The following is a 17884-nucleotide window of genomic DNA, read 5'->3' on the forward strand; positions in this document are numbered from 1 at the left end:
AATACAGCATGATCTGAGAGCATTGTGTAAGAATCCTGTGCTGCCCAAGTCCCCTGTGTGGGCAGGTAGAGAGCTCAGCTGCTGCAATGATGCCTCTTACGAGCCTACATTCTGTTTGGAACACCCTAGTTTGGAGTAACTGCATTAAACCACATCCTTTGAGGAACTAAATACCTCTTGACCCGCAAAGACAGCTAACTCTGTAGCAGCTAATCTCACCTGCAGTCTTCCCGGCATGCTACAGACTGCAGGTGAGGCTAGCTGCTACACCTGCAGTCTACAACTACTACCGTGTCTACAACTACTACTTGGCAGTAAGGCAACTCCTGTTATGACAGAGATTATGCTGAGTTGCAGGGAACCCACAAGAACGAGCCAGCCCAACTCCCAGCCCTGCCCAGGACATCCCCAGGAGTCACACGGTGTGTGCGAGAGCACCGCGCTCGGGCCGGGGCAGTGGGGCCGGGCGGGCTCAGGGCACGTGTGCGGCGGGGCTCCCTCCTCCGCCGGGCCCATAAAGGCGGCGCGGCCGGCGGGGCAGGAGCGGGGCCCGGGCTGCTCCGCCGCAGTCGTGCCCCGGCCGGGCAGCGGCCGAACCCCGCGGCCCATGGAGATCCCCCTCAAGTCCCTCCCCGGCGGGCGGGCCGCCGTTAGCGGGTGAGGGAAGCGGGCCGGGCTGAGCCGGGCTGGGCGCGGTGCCGAGCCCTCGGGTCAGCCCGCCCGGCGGGCAGCGGGGTCAGGGTGCGCCTTCGCCAGCGGCTGCGGACCGGGCCGGGCCGGGCTGGGCTATCCCATCCCATCCCATCCCATCCCGGCGGTCGGGGCCGCGGTAGCGCCGGGGCACGGGGACGGCAGGAGCCGCTCGGGAGGCACAGGGGGGCGGCGGGCGCGGGTGCCTCGGGCTGCACAAGGTAGGTGGGTGGGACGGTGGGTGCTGCCCGCCGCCGGGACGCTGCTGGCAGCGCAGAGCTCCGGGCAGGGCTCACACCGTCGCTCACACCGGCCCGGCTGCGGCCGCTCCGCCCGCGGCTGCCGGGCGCGTTTAGCGGGGCAGTGACAGTGTGAGCCCCGCACGGGAGCGCTTTCCTCTCCGTTTCTGAGAGAGCAGTGACGGTGTGAGCCCCGCACGGGAGCGCTTTCCCCTCCGTTTCTGAGAGGGCAATGACAGTGTGAGCCCCGCACGGGAGCGCTTTCCCCTCCGTTTCTGAGAGGGCAGTGACGCTGTGAGCCCCCCACGGGAGCGCTTTCCCCTCCGCTTCTGAGAAGAACGAAGCGGTGCCGTCCTCTGGCAGAGTGCTGAGAGCTTAGTACAGATCGGGAAGGTGAAGCTGGGGGTGCCCAGGCTGACGTGTAGAGCTCAATTCAGTGATGGCTTTTTTTCCCCGTTTTTTTTTTTTTCTCCTTCTTGCCCCCTTAGAACCGCAGGGCTCTCGTTAGTAGCTCTCCAAGATACAGAGCTCCAGCAGATGAATGTTGCTGATACGGAGCTCTGATGGGCACTGTTAGTGTCGCTGCTCTAGTGAGTTATTCATTAACGAAAGTGACTGCGATCACTTACTAAGCGCATTTTAGCTCCTGATTCAATGGTTCTTTTTCTGCTGGGTGAAGAGCTAACTACTACACGTGTATTTCAGGAGTAGGTAGCTGTAAATTGTTGTCCTTACTGTTGAAACCTCTTTGTTGAGTGGAATGCTGAGCTCTAAAATGCCTCGCTACAGAACAGCTGAACAGCAGACTGTCCTACCAGGTACAGCAGTGAAGTGCTGGTTACAGCAACGCAGCTGCTAGAACTGAGTTAGTGCCAGTTGTAATGTATGAGACTCATGGCACCTGGATGTGCACCTCAGCGTGCATTATACTGTTAGGCTTCATTCACAAAAAAAATTTGAATGTGTCGGTGCTTCACAAAACACTCGGTGGAAACCCATTGAGTGGTGTAATTACACTACTGTGTCAGGATTTAATTGCTTCATTGCTCTGTGCTGAGCTGGGTACTGTGTTTCAATTAGGTTTAGATTATTAGGCTAATGACCATGTGGTAGAATTAGGTGGTTTGTTTTAAATATGGTAAATCAGTGTGGTAATCTCTTGGAGCTTTTAAACTTCTTCAGTGCTTTGGTTGAAGGTTCTAGTTCTGCTGATTTAATGTGGTCTATTTGGATGTAATTTTTACTCTACCCCAGAAATGAATGAATTCAAAACCAGTTGATCTATTTCACCTGTTGCCCTGTTACCTGTTTCACCTGTTTAAAAATGAATTCTTAAATACTACACCAGAGAATGACTCTTTTTAAATTGAAAGACAAAGTCCAACAGTGATACAAGCTTGAATCTTTGTTTTTTCTTAAGCAAAAAAAAAAAAAAAAAAAAAAAAGTGCTGCTTTCTTTGACAAATTTCCTGCTCATAATTGCTACAGTTAATTAATAAAGGGAGCTAAAGACATCAATGAAAATAATCCCTAGCCGCAAGTGAGAGTTGTGTAAAGGTGAAAGTGCTGTTATTAGTCAACATCAAGCTTTTGGAATATCTGTAAAGTCTTGACACATCTTTGGAGTAAGCATTATGTTTTTCACGCTATGTATTTGAATATTTTTTTTAAAAAGTTTATTATAAAGTTTGCTGTTTGATTTGTGAGGGTTTTGACCTATGTTTGTTTGCTTTTTTTATTTTTAAAGATTTGTCACTTCTGATATGCTTTTACTGGAAGATTAGGGAAGGATTTTGCTGAAGTCTTGGCGTGGTTCTTATGCCATACCTTCATGCTTTAAAATGTGGCCAGATTTGTCTTAACCCTGTTCTGTTTCCTCTTTGCTGCCCACCCCCGGCTGTCAGTTTCACTCTGGGTTGGCTCCTGCTCACCGTGTGCCCACACAGACGCTGCTGCCTGCGGGAGAGGCTGGCACAGAGCAGTGATGGTGTGGGGGTCAGTGCAGGACTGAAGCATCTTTGTACCCGAGTCCTTGCTCAGTGCTCACAGCTGTAACTATCACATCCTCTTCTGGCCGGTGTGTTTGCATCTTTCAAAGTTTTTGTATCTTAGACGTTACTGAAGCCAGTCCAGTATGTTTTTATTATAAATTTAAATAGGGATACGCTGCCCACAGTTCCTTTTTCTTGGAAGCTTCCCATGTTTTTCCTGCTTCAAAAACCAAAATGGTCCTGCCTCTCATCATCTTCATGGAAGATTGATTTAAGGCTGTGTAGGAAAGATAGCTCTAGAGCTTTTAATATTAAAATAGATTTTTTTGTTGTTTTCGCTTCCTCTTCTGAGGAAACCCCACAGTGTCAGCTTTACTCTGCTTCTTTAACTGAAGTTTCTCTTCTTGTGGGACAGCTGATTCTAGCAAATCAAATGTGCTTTGTGATCTACAGTTTGAGCTTAAATATCTGTGCACTTCAGACAGGTGAGGACACAAAAAGTAAAAATGAAAAAGTATTCCAAGTACCTGAAAACTTGGAATCAATGCTTTTGGTTTTGAGCCTCACACAAAATGTTATCCTTTATAAAATTCAGAACATTGGGAACAACATTCTGAACGGTAAATGGGACTGATAATCAGCTGGTGTCAGATATGATCCTCTTAACATGTAAAGAGAGAAAAAAATTACAAGTTGTGTTCTGATCTGTGTGTGAAGTAGGAAAGTTCCGAAAGTTTATGGCACTGGAAAACAGGGTTAAAATTATCAGGAAATGGGTAAAGTTTTTTTTCAATGTCCCAGTCAGTTGGAAAGGAGAAACCCAAGGTGATTTAAAAGACAACAACAGTCCTTTGTACTTGGTCCTCTGATTTTTACATGTCCAGCTATTTAAATAAATAAATGCCCGTTAATTTAGGCCTTGAAGCTGCATGTTCATAACAGAAGTGTGTGTAAAGCCTGCTCTGGTATAATCTTTAAGACACCTTTTGCTTCTGCTAGAATGTGGGTTATTCGGAAAAATATGGTAACAGTGGTCTCTCTTTGTATCAAATACAATTTTTTACTAGCAAGTCTACATTTCTTTCTATTACAGACCATCTTATTTAATGCCTATTAAATGTTTGTCTAAATGGTGTGTTTTAATGATCAGATGTGTTTGAATGCTTCTCAATGATGTGATCACAGGAAAATATTTTTGCATTTCCATAAGATAACCCAAAAAACCATTTTGGACCTTTTATGTCATATTGTGATCTGAGGTGATACTGCAATGAGGAAATTGTCTGCCAAAATATTCTGTTGGTTTCTAATTAATTTTTTTCTTTTTTTTTTTTTTGTGGCAGAAACATGATGACTCAGTCAGATTTAGATCTAAAAGAGACGGCTTTGAAAGAGGATTTGAAGTTTTACTTCATGAACCCATGTGAAAAATACCGAGCAAGAGGTCAGATACCATGGAAATTGGCTTTGCAGATTTTGAAGATACTTATGGTTACAACACAGGTGAGCCTCTGGTTCTACTCTTAGGGTAGCAGTGATGTGCAAGAGAGGCAGGTCTGTGCTCCTGGGCCTTGGCCATCCCTGGGTACGTGTTACTGGCTTGAACCTCCCACTTCAGTCCATAAAGGAAAAATACTATGAAAGGCGTTTCTAGTGGGAAGAATAACATAAATTATAAAAGCCTCCTGGAGGTTTTTAGGGCAGTCATTACTTTAAAGTATTTTTTTAGGGCAGTAATTTGCCTTAAACTGTTATGTCAAATTTTTGCCATTTCTGCCTTACTTTAAAGCAAATTACTCTTGCTGTGAAATTCAACACTGTCTTCAGGCTTATTGTCACAGTACTGCTTTTTGTTCCATTCTTGGATTACAGTTCACTGGACTATTTAAAAAGTGATATTTCCTGATATCTAATCAGGAAATTAAGTTGTCCACATTCAATGTGAAGATGCTCTGGTTTCTGATGATGATGGGATGGCTGGGCTACAGGAACTGGATGTGCCTCTTGCTTTTGTTATCAAATAATGCACTTGAAAAGTCATTACTGTTTGAGATACTACATGGAGGCAAAGAAGAGGGTGTTTGTAAACTGCACTGGTATCACAGTGCAGTTGGTTATGTTACAGTCGTCTAACAGTGACTGCATGTGGAGGGAAGCAAAATGGGACACACACATGGGTAGAAATTGCTTTTTCTGAACCTTTGAAATGCAAGACTGACATCTGATGGTTTGCAAGAACAGCTAAATATACATGCTGGGTTGTTCCTCTTCCCTCAAAGACAGGACAGCAGACTTTGCATGTGAATGATGACACAAAATACAACTTCACCTGTCTCTGGAAATGTTCAGTACTGCCACCTGTACTAACCTGACTTCCATTTCTGGGGCTATCACTGAACATGTAATATTTCTGTCTGCTGCCCCAGTCTCCCACTGTCCTTTGTGAGCAGAAGGAGTGCTCTTCTGCTTGGTTTTCAAAGGCCACAAGATTTTTCTGGACTGCTGCTTGAGACTTTTCTTGTCAGCCCTTGGTTTTGCTCAGATGTCAGGCTTGGGGATATCCTCCTGCTACTGTGCCTATGAAGAAGCTTTTGTGGAAAACCAAGCAGTTCCTAGGCTCTGTTTATGTTTTCCTTGGTGGTGGTGGTGGAAATGGGAACATCCATATGGCAGGGGAGCACAAGTCTTCAGTGGTAACTCTGCTGTTTGCTGTCCCTGCTTGTTACAGCCCCCTTAAGCAGCAGGTGAGGCTCTTTATTGCTCTAATCCTGTGCCATGGCAGGGGTAGGAAAGGAGCAGGAGTTTGTCCATAGCAAAGCAGAGCCTTTCAGGGGTAGCAGGGTGTGCTGTTAAGGTGGCTTCTCTGCCATTTGCATCCTCCACAGAGGTTTTGCAAATCCCAGCTGGAGTTGTTGGTCCATGAGGTGTAAAAGCTGCAAGGGATGGAGCTGTCTGCTCAGCTGCTGCAGTTGGAGTCTGTTTCACTTACCCTGCATGTGATAACCTTGCCTTTGGGAATCCTGTGCCATTGGTCAAAGGGTGCTCTGCTCCTGCCAGAGTTACAGCAACAGGCACCTGTCTGGTTTGTGTTTATTGTAATTTAAAGCTGTTTCCAAAATGCTGGTGCTTGACCACTGTTCAAAATTCAAATCTATTTCTTTTTTTTTTTTCCTCTTGTTAGCTTGTTTTTTTTGGTTTGAGTAACCAGCTGGTGGTCTCATTCAAAGAGGAAAACACTGTTGCTTTCAAACACCTATTCCTGAAAGGCTATTCTGGAACTGATGAAGATGACTACAGCTGCAGTATATATACACAACAGGATGCTTATGATAGCATTTTTTATGTTATTAATCAGGTAGGTGTGAGTTTTAATTTAAAAACCTGTATTGATACATATAACTTTGAGGTTTCAGTTTGCTTTCTAATGCAAAACAAAGATTACTTTCTCTAACTTCTATTTCTGTTTTTGTTTTTAAACTAGTACAGGAACTTAAAGAACATATCCCTGGGGACCCTTGGTTATGAACATGAAGAATCAGGTCTAAAAATCTGTAAACAGCAGTACAAGAGAGGCACCATGCTCCCTTCCAATGATACTCTGAACATAGATGTTTCTACTGAAACAGGTACAGTACTGTTGTACTTAAAATGTCTTGCTGTGGAGTATTTGAATTCTAGTTTTGAAGCTTAAAACAAATAGCTTTTTGTGTGGCAATCACAGGAACATTACCATGCTTCTTGCCTATTTCCCTCTTGGCTTTTAGCACCTGTCTAGAAAAGACTGCTGTGATTATAAGGAGCTCTCTTCAACCACCTACAAATCCTTGCAGTTGATGCTGAGGTGGTGTTTTGTTGTTCCTTTTCTTGAACACACCTGTTCCCCTCCGTGCAGGAGGTTCAAATAGGGAATTCTGGATGCTGGGCAGTCTGTACCTTCCATGGCTGGGTGCCCTTTCTGCCTCTCAGAGCTGAGTCCTGGCTGCTCACGAGCTGGTACACAAACCTGCTTCTGACCCCACTAGCTGGGCCTCTGAATGGGTTTGCTCAAAATTCAGGTTTTGCCTCATTAGGACTTGCTGTACACACTGATCATCTCAGTTTAATGCCACTTTCACTTTGAAGTTTTTATGCTAACATATTTTCCTCTTGTCTTTCCAGAATGTATCCTTTTAAAGCCAAAGGAACTAACTGGTAAGAAGGCAGAACTGAAGCTGAACTCTTCTTTTTTCAGTCTTGAATTTTACAGGTGAAGTCATGGGGTTTTTTGAATTATTCCAACTTGTCCTTTCATGTTAATATGATGGATTCTGATTTGTGCAGTCTGTGTATATCTCTGTGATATTTAAATACCTTTGTGCACTTTTTCAAATATGCAGGCTTATACAGGTTGAAATCTCCTTCAAGCTGAAAGGCATTGCTCTTCAGACAATCCATGCCCGTGAATTGCCTGACTGCTATGCATTTCAGAACACTGTAAGTGAAAGTTTGGCCTCTTGGAATACTGCTCTGTAGGCAGTACATGTCATCTACTCAAATTATGTCTACACCATCCTTTATGGTGGCACCTTTCTTACAGCCTCTCTGATCAACAGTATTAATACATGCTGTGTCCAAGGCACTTAGCAGGATTTATTTTTCTGGAATGCAATCTAGCTACTCCTGTTTCTGATGTAGCTCTGTATTTTCAGATAACTTTCAACAATAGAGCCCACAGCGGAAAAATCAAGGTCTATTTTGATAGTGACACTGAAATTCAGGAGTGCAAAGACTGGCACATATTTAACTCAGGTAAGTGTGGTGCCTGTGTGTTTGCAGAGCAGCACTTAGGGGTGTCCCTTTGCTTTCCCTGTCTGTGGCAGTCTGTCCAGCAGGACATTCCCCAGCCTGTTCATCCCCCTGCCTGTAAAACAATGCAACTTGCCTAATGCAATTCATCACCTCTTGCTAATCAAGAGCTGGGAAATAATCCCTTTTGTGAGTGTGTTGTGAGATGACATGATCACCTCTCCATGCCAGTGTGTGTTACCAGTGAGCTCCACCTGCAAGGAGGGTGAATGTTTCTTCCATAGGTTTGTAATTGTTGTGCTGCTCTGAGACAACTCAATTTAACCCACTAACACTGGATACATTTCCAACTGAAGCCTCCTACAGCTTTCAATTTTGTTTTCTTCTAACTGATTGAAGCATACTATTTCTGAAAGCTTGCTTTTCCTGTTGGTGCTTTTTTTGCCCCTGCTGGTAGATTAATGACATGTATGAGCAAAGGCTGGCACCTGCCATGTATTTCCAGTGTTAGGGCTTGGTCTGACAGCTCAGAAATGTGCACTAAAGGGCCCTTAAAGGAACAGCAGCTGTGGTAGACTGTGCAACTGCTTCTCCTGTGTGGTGACTTTCTGTAAAGGACTGTGATGGAACAATATCTTTCAGTGTGCTATATAGTATGATGGATTAATAAATACATCAAGTGGCCTGCCTTTTGCCTTGGCAAAGGCAGCTTTTCTCTGATAATGCTGTGTTGTACCCATATTAAAGTGGTAATTTATAGAATATTCTGAATAACCTCAAAGTGCCTTGCCTCAACTACCTGTTCCTGAGTACTTTATTTTGTGTCTAATCACCAGCTGAGGGAGCATGCATATTTCAGTAATAAAGGTGAGTTGAAGGGCTATTGCAATTATTAAAAATGAGTGTTTGCCTCTTTCATATAGTTAAAAATGTATGCTATAGAAAAGATAGGGACTGTTGATGTGAGAAAGCAAAGGACCTAATTTGTGTTCACATTATGGGTTTTAAATTTGTGGATGAAAAGAAAACAGTACAGAAAGTCCAACAAATTTATTGCAGACTAAGGTGGAATTTTTTTAAAAATTTAATGGTGTTGATACAGACCAAATCTGCATTTCTTTTGCCTCATGTAGTTGTAACACTGTGGAAGCACAGATGGACAGGTAAAAAGGAGGATACCTGTATTAATGTACCCATTTTTGGGTTTATTTTGAAGAACTTGAACATATTTCTCATTCTTGAGGTCCAGTCTCCATGACTGTCTTGATGTAATTCTCTGCTGAGCTGTGTTCAAGATATACTTGCAGGAAGAATATAGCTTGTAACCCATCTGCTTTGGGACGAGAGTATTTGAATTGTTGCAAAATGTCACATAACTTGCATTAAAAGAGATGTGGAAAGATTTAACCTTATTGCCTTGTCTCTTTACAGTTCTCCAGAAGAACACTCAGTATATTCTGGTCTTTGATGGGTTTGTCATATTGAGTTGCTTGGCCTCTCTCATCCTGTGCACACGATCCATCGTTCTTGCCTGGAGGCTGCAGAAGGTGAGCACAGGGCTCGTGGCCCTAATGCTGGATTGGTCTCTGCTGCTTTGCTGCTGGTCTTGTGAGGGGAACCTTCTGAAACGTGGGGTGTTAAAGTGAGAAAATCTCCTGCAAGATGTCCCTCTTACTGTTACCTCTAGGAAGGATGTACAGGTATCTTGGTGGACAATTGCTAACTGTGAGTGGATTTTATTTCTGTTTGTGTAGTACTGTAATTTGAAGTATTTTGTTGTATCTGTCCATGGGCAAAAGAAGCATACTTTTTTCCCCTCTTTCTTACAGAATTTTAGACAAAATGATTCTGAGTCTTTGTGCTGCAAACAGGCAATATGTCCTGCACCTCCAAACCACAAATCTTTCTTCCCTGGTTTGAGTAGAATTCCCATGGAGGTCTAGTTATAAATTAATGCCTTAGTGAATATCCTTTAAAGCCAGCTCTAACTGGAGAAAATGTAAAGCACAGCACATAATCTAACTCTGGCTGTTTTTTTTTGTAAGCATGTGGCTCATGAGAGTTAGAAGAGTCCATGGTAGGTAGGCTATGAAAACACAAATACTTGTTTATCTAGCTCAATATATCCTTTTTGTAGCTTGGAAACAAGACCAAGAGTCAGGAGGACATGATTCAACAGAGGCATTGTCAAACTGCTCTCAGGAATAGGCACTTCACATTTATTCCTGAGCAAAAAGAGCAAGTGAAAGCAGATGGGCTGTGCTGGGCAGAGGTGATATTGTTTGCTCTAATGTAAAATGAGAGCTCTTGCCCTGTAGTTGCTTCTGAGTTCTTTTTCACTTCTTTAGTTGGGTGCCTTGCTCTGTTAGAGGTGGATAGAACCTATGGTAAAGGGGATAACAGGCCATGGTTAGGTTGGTGGGAATGGATTATGAAATCAAGTGTTCTGTGGAAAGTTCATTTTCACTGGCCTAAATCCATCTGAAGTTTTTTTCCTATTTATTTCTGTTGCCATTGAGAATCAGCTTTAAATTACTATTCCAGTGAATACTATAGGAAAATGGGTTGTGTGGAACTTGAACGTTGCCTTGTTTTTCATCCAAGGTGGCCTGTAACTAATGATCTAAATGCTTGTCAACAGAGATTTGTGAATTTCTTCCTGGAGAAGCACAAGCGCCGCGTGTGCTATGCTGACCGCCTGGAGTTCCTGAACGGCTGGTACGTCCTGGTCATTATCAGTGATGTCATGACAATCATTGGGTCAATCCTAAAAATGGAGATAAAAGCCAAGGTAAGAATCTCATACTTCAGCTAAAAAATTGCTAATCTTGCTGCAACCATGTGTAATGTGCTTTAATTTGGGGACAGGTGGAAGTGAGCTATAACAGTCAATAGTCATCTGTTTGCTTATTTCAGTCAATTCCCTAGTTTATCTAATAACTACCTTTAGTCTCTCTTCCCCAGAGTCTTTCAGTAACACCATGTAGGCCATTTAAACATCTTATTTCCAGTACTAAGACACCCAATCCCTGGTATGGGACCTGTGGTAGGCAGTTCCCAACAGAAAGACTCAAAAATTTGAGTTGTTCATTCTGTAGAAGTAGCACATACAGGACTGGGGAGCCACGAGTCCTCCCCTTGAATGACACAGGGCTCTTGATGGCTTGTGGGGCTGGGCACACAGCTGTCCCAGCTTGCTTTCCTGGCCAGCATTGGCACAGACAGTGTGTGGCCTGCTCATCCTTGACCTCCCTGCCTGGGCTTGCTGAAATCAATGTGCTTTGTCCAGCTGGCAGGAGGATTTTGGGGTTGGTTTTGTGGTTTTTTATTTTTTATTTATTTTTTTTAATCTCCAATAGATGTGTGTCAACAATTCATGTGTTCACAAAACTTTGTGTTCTGGGAAAAGCAGAGTAGGTGCTGTGCTGCTCCTGCTTCATGTGTACTGAGGCTCAAAGGGCAGATCCCAGAGTGGCCTTCAGAGGAAGCACTTGGGAATCACTGGCTGTAGGTTGAGGTGGGGATTGAGGGTAGGAAAACTTGAGCTAGATGGCTCTCTTGTGCCCACTGCAACCAGTTCCAACCTTCTAAAGTAAAGTGCAAGTAGATTTGGTTGTAGTAGAAACAATGCTGAGGTTCTGATCTGCTGGCAGAGAACCTGTTCAGAGATGTAAATGCATGGAAGCATGGAAAGAGCTGTAGTCCCAAGGGTCACTTTTCATGTAAATGATGGCTCCTGTGTTCTAAATAGTGAATGAGAGCTTCTTTGCCCAACAGCAAATAGCAACCTTCTTTTTAAACAAAAGTTTTGAGTTATCCAGTCTGATTTTGAAACAGTGTTGTAACCAAACTAAGGGCTTTTCTTCTTCCAGACTTTGCACTTCATGTAAAATTTCAAGAATATCAGCATAGGTGTACTTTCATTTGCAGCACTGTTGTGTTTGAATGATCTCAGTAAATAACTGCAGCTCACATTGATCTGATTTTTGTGATGTAGCAACAGGCTTTCAGTATTAGACTGTCCTCCTTTGTTTGTTTGAACTGCTGGAACTTGAATAGCTGTCAAGCTGACATATCTACTGCTTTGTAACTTGACCACCTGCTCTCTTTGGATCCCTCAGAACCTCACAAGTTATGATGTCTGCAGCATTTTACTTGGGACATCAACTCTGTTTGTCTGGGTTGGAGTCATCCGATACCTGGGATATTTTCAAACCTACAATGTAAGGAGAGAATCAAATGTCTAACAATTAAAGCATGTATATATGCTTTTTTCCAGATCTCTCTCTAATTTTTTTTTGCTTTTCTTACCCCCATCTTTTCTTCCCTCTGACTTTGTAGGTGCTCATTTTGACTATGCAGGCCTCGCTGCCCAAAGTGCTGCGGTTCTGTTGTTGTGCTGGGATGATCTATCTTGGCTATACTTTCTGTGGTTGGATTGTCCTGGGGCCTTATCATGAAAAGGTACATCAGCAGTATCCCTCCTTCTGTGGTGCAATGATGGGAATATCTGTGTATGTGTGTATAGCTCCTAGCCAAACCAACAGAAATGTGTCTTAAATGGAAATGTCTGTTTAATAGCTGTAATGTGAACATGGAAGTCATTCCATCTATACTTCCTTCTACCTGCTCCTTTTAACAAAATAACTATTCTTGCTTTTACTGTGTGCTCTCCAGCACCAGGCTGTTTTGGTGAGGGGATGGTTTGCCCAGGCTATGACCATTGGTCTGTCTCTTCTGCCCTCTTCTGGCAATCCCACTTCAGCTGGGTTACAGAGGCACTAAATAGTTCACTGGAACTTACTTTTTTTTTAGTCTCCTTGGCTCTGGCCTTGTTTTTCCAAATCTTTCCAGTGCCATGTAACTTCAGCTCCTAAATTGTGACTCATAGAGGGATGGATGAATGCTTGTCTTGTTTGCTTTGCTTCCTGTGTGGGGGCGTGCTGTTGGTTTGTTTGTTTGTTTCCTTAAGGTTCGTATCAAAGTGTGTGCCTGGTATGTCTTGTCTGCAACCTGGGTGCAGGAGTAAGGCTCTGTATATTCTAGAGCACAAACCAAAACAACCCCAAAGCTTGTTTGCTTTTCCTCTTGGCAGAGGCTCTGTGCGACAGTTTGAACAGAGGCAGATTCCTGTTGTGGCAAACTCTAAATGTCTGTTAATGACTAACAAATGTCTGACTCCTCGTTCTGGATCTCTGGGTGCACACAGTGTGTGTGTGATGGGGACATGTACAGTGCTTTTCCAGCTTGCCCTGCCCCCAGAGCTTGCATTGCTCTGGCTTACTGTAATTCCCCCTTTGGGCAATGCAGGTGTTCAGCCTGCATGTTCCCCCCAGAAATGACAATCCATTTCTCTGTGGGATGCTGGATGCAGAGGGATCTTCTGCCACATTGGAGGCTCAATTGTTTATAACATTATAAGGCACAGCATATTTACTGTTGTAACCTCCCTGCAACAAGTACCTTGTCTGAGCCAAAGGAGGAACAATCAACAACATGCTTATCTATGAAAATGTTACCTCCTCCCTAAATGTCATGGATCAATGTCAAGGGAAGCAGCTGGAGCTGCGGAGGATTCCCGTTCCTGCCGGTTCCCCAGTGTCCCACAGGAAGGCAATGTGGCACTGTGCAAGGCAGCCCAGCCCAGGGCTGCCTTCCCAGGGCTCTCCAGCACTGAGCCCTCCTGGAAGAGAGGGGAAGAGTCTCCCCCGATGTGCAGAAACACTGGAGAGCTCCTTATGCTCAAAAATATAGAAATACACCCTCTGCTAGAGTCAGAGAGAGGGAGTGGGTGTCCTGCATTTTGTGCTATGTCAGGCCAGGGGATTCCAGGTGAGCAGCCCTTAGCAATGTCCCTGTGCCAGTGCATCAAAACTTGAGCTGCTCAAAAATTACCTGTGCCATGCCTCCTTTCTTCCTGGATAATGTACTGCTGAGTTACACAATGGCTTTAAAATTCAACTCAAAAAATAATGATAAAATAAGCCATAGGTGTGAACCAGACCTGCTGTTCCCGTGCACCAATATATTCTCCTTACAAGCATATACCTCTTGACATCTTGTTTTCATTGTAGGGCCACAGTTGTGTTAGTTCATTGATAATGCACAATGTTTTAATGTGGCTAATTATTCATATTGTCCATTAAATTAGAGTTAAGAAATCCAGTTATTTGGAAGGGCAGAGCAGAAGGGGAAGTGGGCTTACCTGGTAGCTTCAGGACACATTCCAGTTTGGGAATGGGAGTTTGAGACTGTCCTTGAAATTAAACCATGGTTTTTGTACAGAGTATGCTCCAGTAGCTTCATAATAAAGCTGTAGCTTGTACTTACAGCTCATAGAGGTCTTCCTGAGTGACAGATTGTTAATTCAGCTTGGGCCATTTGAGTTCTGAAGGCTGTGCTGACTCTGGCCCCTGAACACAGTATTGATTTATTACCCATACTCCAGTAATGCTGCAAAGCTGGGAAGCAGAGAATGTGGGTGTGTTCTCAGCATACTACCACTAATTTACTGTATAGGTTCTCTGAAATCACTTCAGCTGTGCTTTGGGAAATGGAATCATACTTTTCTGCAGGTCCAAAATTGTCTAAATTGCTGTGGTGGTCAGTTATTGACTGTTCTGCCTGTTGAACATCGCAAGTTTTATTTCTTGATAATAAATTTTCTTATGTTTGATCTCAACACATCGTGCTTAGTCAAGATGATAATTCTACATGTTTCTATTACTGATGTATATTTTGGCCTGAATGGAAAGTGTGGTAGCATTTAATTGCCTGAGTTGGCTTTTTTGTCTGCTTTGAGTAAAACTCAGTCTTTGAGTCTTGATTGATCTTCACATTCTGCTAATAATTTGTACTCATTTTCTAGTTTGAGGATCTGAACACAGTGGCTGAATGTCTGTTTTCTTTGGTCAATGGTGATGATATGTTTGCAACATTTGCTCAAATCCAAGAGAAGAGTTCCCTGGTGTGGATGTTCAGCCGATTGTATCTGTACTCCTTCATCAGTCTGTTTATATACATGATCCTCAGCCTTTTCATTGCACTCATTACTGACTCCTATGACACCATAAAGGTAAAGCATTTGTTTTCTGTTACACTTCTATTCAGTTTTGCATTCATTTTTGTTAATCACTCAACACCATACCATCTACCATTGCTTCTGATGTGTGATGAGATTATTAAAAATATTTTCCTTTAGTCTGTGGCAAAATTGGAAGGGTGGCTGGGTGTGCTGACATCTCAGAGATGTGCCTTTGGCAGGAGTTTAGAAAGGTTCAGGCAGATAACTCTAAAGCAATTTAGGTGTCCAGGCCTCCTTAATGTGCTGCTTAGAAATGTGTGGTTAAAAGGAAATGTCTTCTGAGAGGCGCACTGCTTCTCGTTCCAGTTAGAATTGTGCCATCCATTTCCAGTATGGACTGCCTGAAAGTGAACCTCAGTTCTCAGTAATTACCTTCTGTTCTGACCTCAGGTGCTCTCTGCCCTCTGTGCTGCTGGTGGCCTCAGTGGCCAGTGGGGAGGGAATGTGGATCCCACCCTCCAGCCCTCATCTCTTGCTTGTCTTGGTGTCACACGCAGGCCAGCAAAATAATGCTGGTCTGACATGAACTGCAACTTCCAGGCCAGGCAAGAGATTTACTTTTGAAGCACCTCAAAATATAGCTCAATTGACTGTGCTTCTTAGTTTACTGGATGATCTGATCTGCAAAATGGTGTTTTACTGACTCTTCCCTCTGAGCATTTTACACAGATCAATTGGGAGCTGTTTCAGTATGCTGAACTTGTTTTTTCATAGCATTTCTTCAGCATGGCAATATTGAATAGTCACACTGGAACCCTTCAAATCCAGAATTAAAGGTTTTAGGGAAAAGGAGCCCAGGGCACTTGCAGTGAGAACAGCAGCTCACTGTGAACAAGGGAGAATCAATACCATCATGGCCTGAGATCACTTGCTTGGCCTTATGGCAGCAAACAAAACATAAGAATCGGTGAACAATGTGAATTTACACTGTTGGTGGAGCAAAGCAAGCTATGTAGTGTTTCTAGGATGGGAATGGATTCTTTCCTTCCTGCAGACATATTGAATTATTGAACCAAATAATCTGGTTTAACTGTCACACTCTAGAGGAAATTTTAGAACATTTCATGACCAGTAACTTCTCATGTGTTGTAATTGAAATGCTTTTTCTTTCAGAAATACCAACAAAGTGGTTTTCCAGCAACAGATTTACATGAATTTCTAAAAGACCATAACAGTGCTGGCTACAGAAAAGACAGAACTTCTTTTCCACTCATCTGCTGCTGCAGGAGGTCAGTAGGGTGTTTTTAATGTGTGTTTTGCTGAGCAGCACTACAGTTAGCTTCTCACTGCAAAATGCTGCTTCACGAATGCTGGAGTATCCAGAATTCAGCCTGGAAATATTTGGGTGCTGCTGTTCCTCCTGCACTTTACTTCATGTTAGATCTTTAGTCAGCTGCTGATGCAAAGGAAGCAGTTCTGAGCTTAAGCATGTTTTAACTGTTGTACTCTTATGAAAAATGCTATGCAGGAACTGATGAGAGGACTGTGGAGAAGCGCATAAGCTACCAAGGGTTCTGGAGCAAACCAAGCCTTTGCTTCAAGCTGTCTGTTTCTAAAAAGCTTTGCTACTAAGCTTGGAGAAATTGCAGAAAGTGAGAGGGTGATTCAGCCACAGGTGCTTGATCCCAAAACTATGCAGTGTCAGAGGCACACTGTTGGAATACCATTTGCCAGAATATTGGAAACTCACTGGTAAATGTCTTCTTGTAGGCATTGTGGCAGGGGTCCTTTTTAAGGTGGTGGTGAGAGACAAATGTCTCATCTGGTGCTTGCTGGTCTGCTTTGAATTGTGTTTCTGAGGCAGCATAACATAGCTCTGAAACTTGTTAGAGACCTTGTCACTGTCCCTAGGCAGTCCAGGATAATCCATTCATGTGCACAGGATGGCTGTGGGCACTGTGCAAGGAAGCCAGGCTATGAGAGAATGAGCAGACTAAAATGTGAACACTTAATCACAATTGGTGTAAGAAATCCTCTTTTAGCAGTAGGATTGTTGTCTAATGATATACTGATGCTTTTGTGAAATGCAATTTTATGCTTTTGGTGTACCCTTGCAGAAGGGGACCCATAGCCACAAAAGGAACACGTGAGATGATGATGATGGGCAGGTGTCCTGCTGGGGGCACGCAATGAAAACCAACTAATTAACAAGAATTTCAGCTTCAGGTTTCACCTGCAAGTCACTGTGCAGAGTAAGAGATTTGTGTGCTTGAGCATAATAAACATAGACCATAATATGCTGTACAGTACTGAGGGCACAAGCCTGGTGATGGAGTGATAACCTAAAGCTTTTGCTACTGTGGGAGGTTTTGCATCACTGTCCAGTGCAGGAGTCAGAGTTGTATGTGGAAATGGGAGAGCAGAGAACAGAAGGATCAAAACTGAGCTCATATGGGTAGGTGCTTCCTGTTGCATTTCTTGCTGATTGGGGAATTGTGAATTTTTTCTTTGCAGACAACAGAGTGATGACAACTTGATACTCATTAATTGATGGCTGCACATTGAAATTCACTACTGATACATGCAAAGAAAACATAGTGGTGTGGAGAAGGATAATTCTCCAAATTGCAGTGGAACCTGCCATCTGGATCTGCCTCATGAACAGACTTGTCTTAGCTAATTCAGGTTTTGGGGGGAGAAATCTATTGATGTGACAGCAGCTGGCTGACCAACAGGAGACCCAGAAGTTGTGTCTGGAGGAGAGCTGTGAAGAATTCTGTGTTCTTGCCTCAAGTTCTGTCATGTTAGAGAAGACTCATCCTTGAGCATTGTCTGTGGAAGCTCTGCTGGCTAATGACATTGGGGAGGAAGGAAAATGGCCTTGAATCAACTGCTGTTAATAAGAAAAAGAATTATGCAAAAATAATTTTTAAAAAATAATCCTGTGTTTAAAAGTATTAAATAAAAAGAAGTCATGAAGGGAGGAGTTTATCACTTAACTTGATGCATTCAGCCTGTCATTCCTACTTGGCACATTTCATTTTTTGGGATTAAATTTATGTAAAACAAAAAAGCTGCACAAAAGTGGAAAATAACTGTTGTTTTCCCTCATGTATATAATTTTACCACAAACCACTTATAGGTCACAGTCTTTT

General features: G+C 43.3%; 1 protein-coding gene across 1 annotated transcript; it reads left to right on the forward strand.

The window, feature by feature from the left end:
* The first annotated feature begins 607 nt into the window (after nucleotides 1-607).
* MCOLN2 (mucolipin TRP cation channel 2) lies at nucleotides 608-17280 on the forward strand. Its single transcript, XM_058030181.1, has 14 exons — nucleotides 608-657; nucleotides 4264-4423; nucleotides 6102-6275; nucleotides 6402-6546; nucleotides 7079-7166; nucleotides 7297-7393; nucleotides 7609-7708; nucleotides 9137-9252; nucleotides 10347-10496; nucleotides 11827-11928; nucleotides 12047-12169; nucleotides 14574-14780; nucleotides 15903-16018; nucleotides 17244-17280. The coding sequence occupies exons 1-14, from the start codon at nucleotides 608-610 to the stop codon at nucleotides 17278-17280; spliced, it is 1665 nt and encodes a 554-aa protein (XP_057886164.1).
* The last annotated feature ends 604 nt before the right edge of the window (nucleotides 17281-17884 follow it).

The sequence above is a fragment of the Melospiza georgiana genome, chromosome 9 (assembly GCF_028018845.1).
Source record: "Melospiza georgiana isolate bMelGeo1 chromosome 9, bMelGeo1.pri, whole genome shotgun sequence".
NCBI classification, from domain to species: Eukaryota; Metazoa; Chordata; class Aves; order Passeriformes; family Passerellidae; genus Melospiza; species Melospiza georgiana.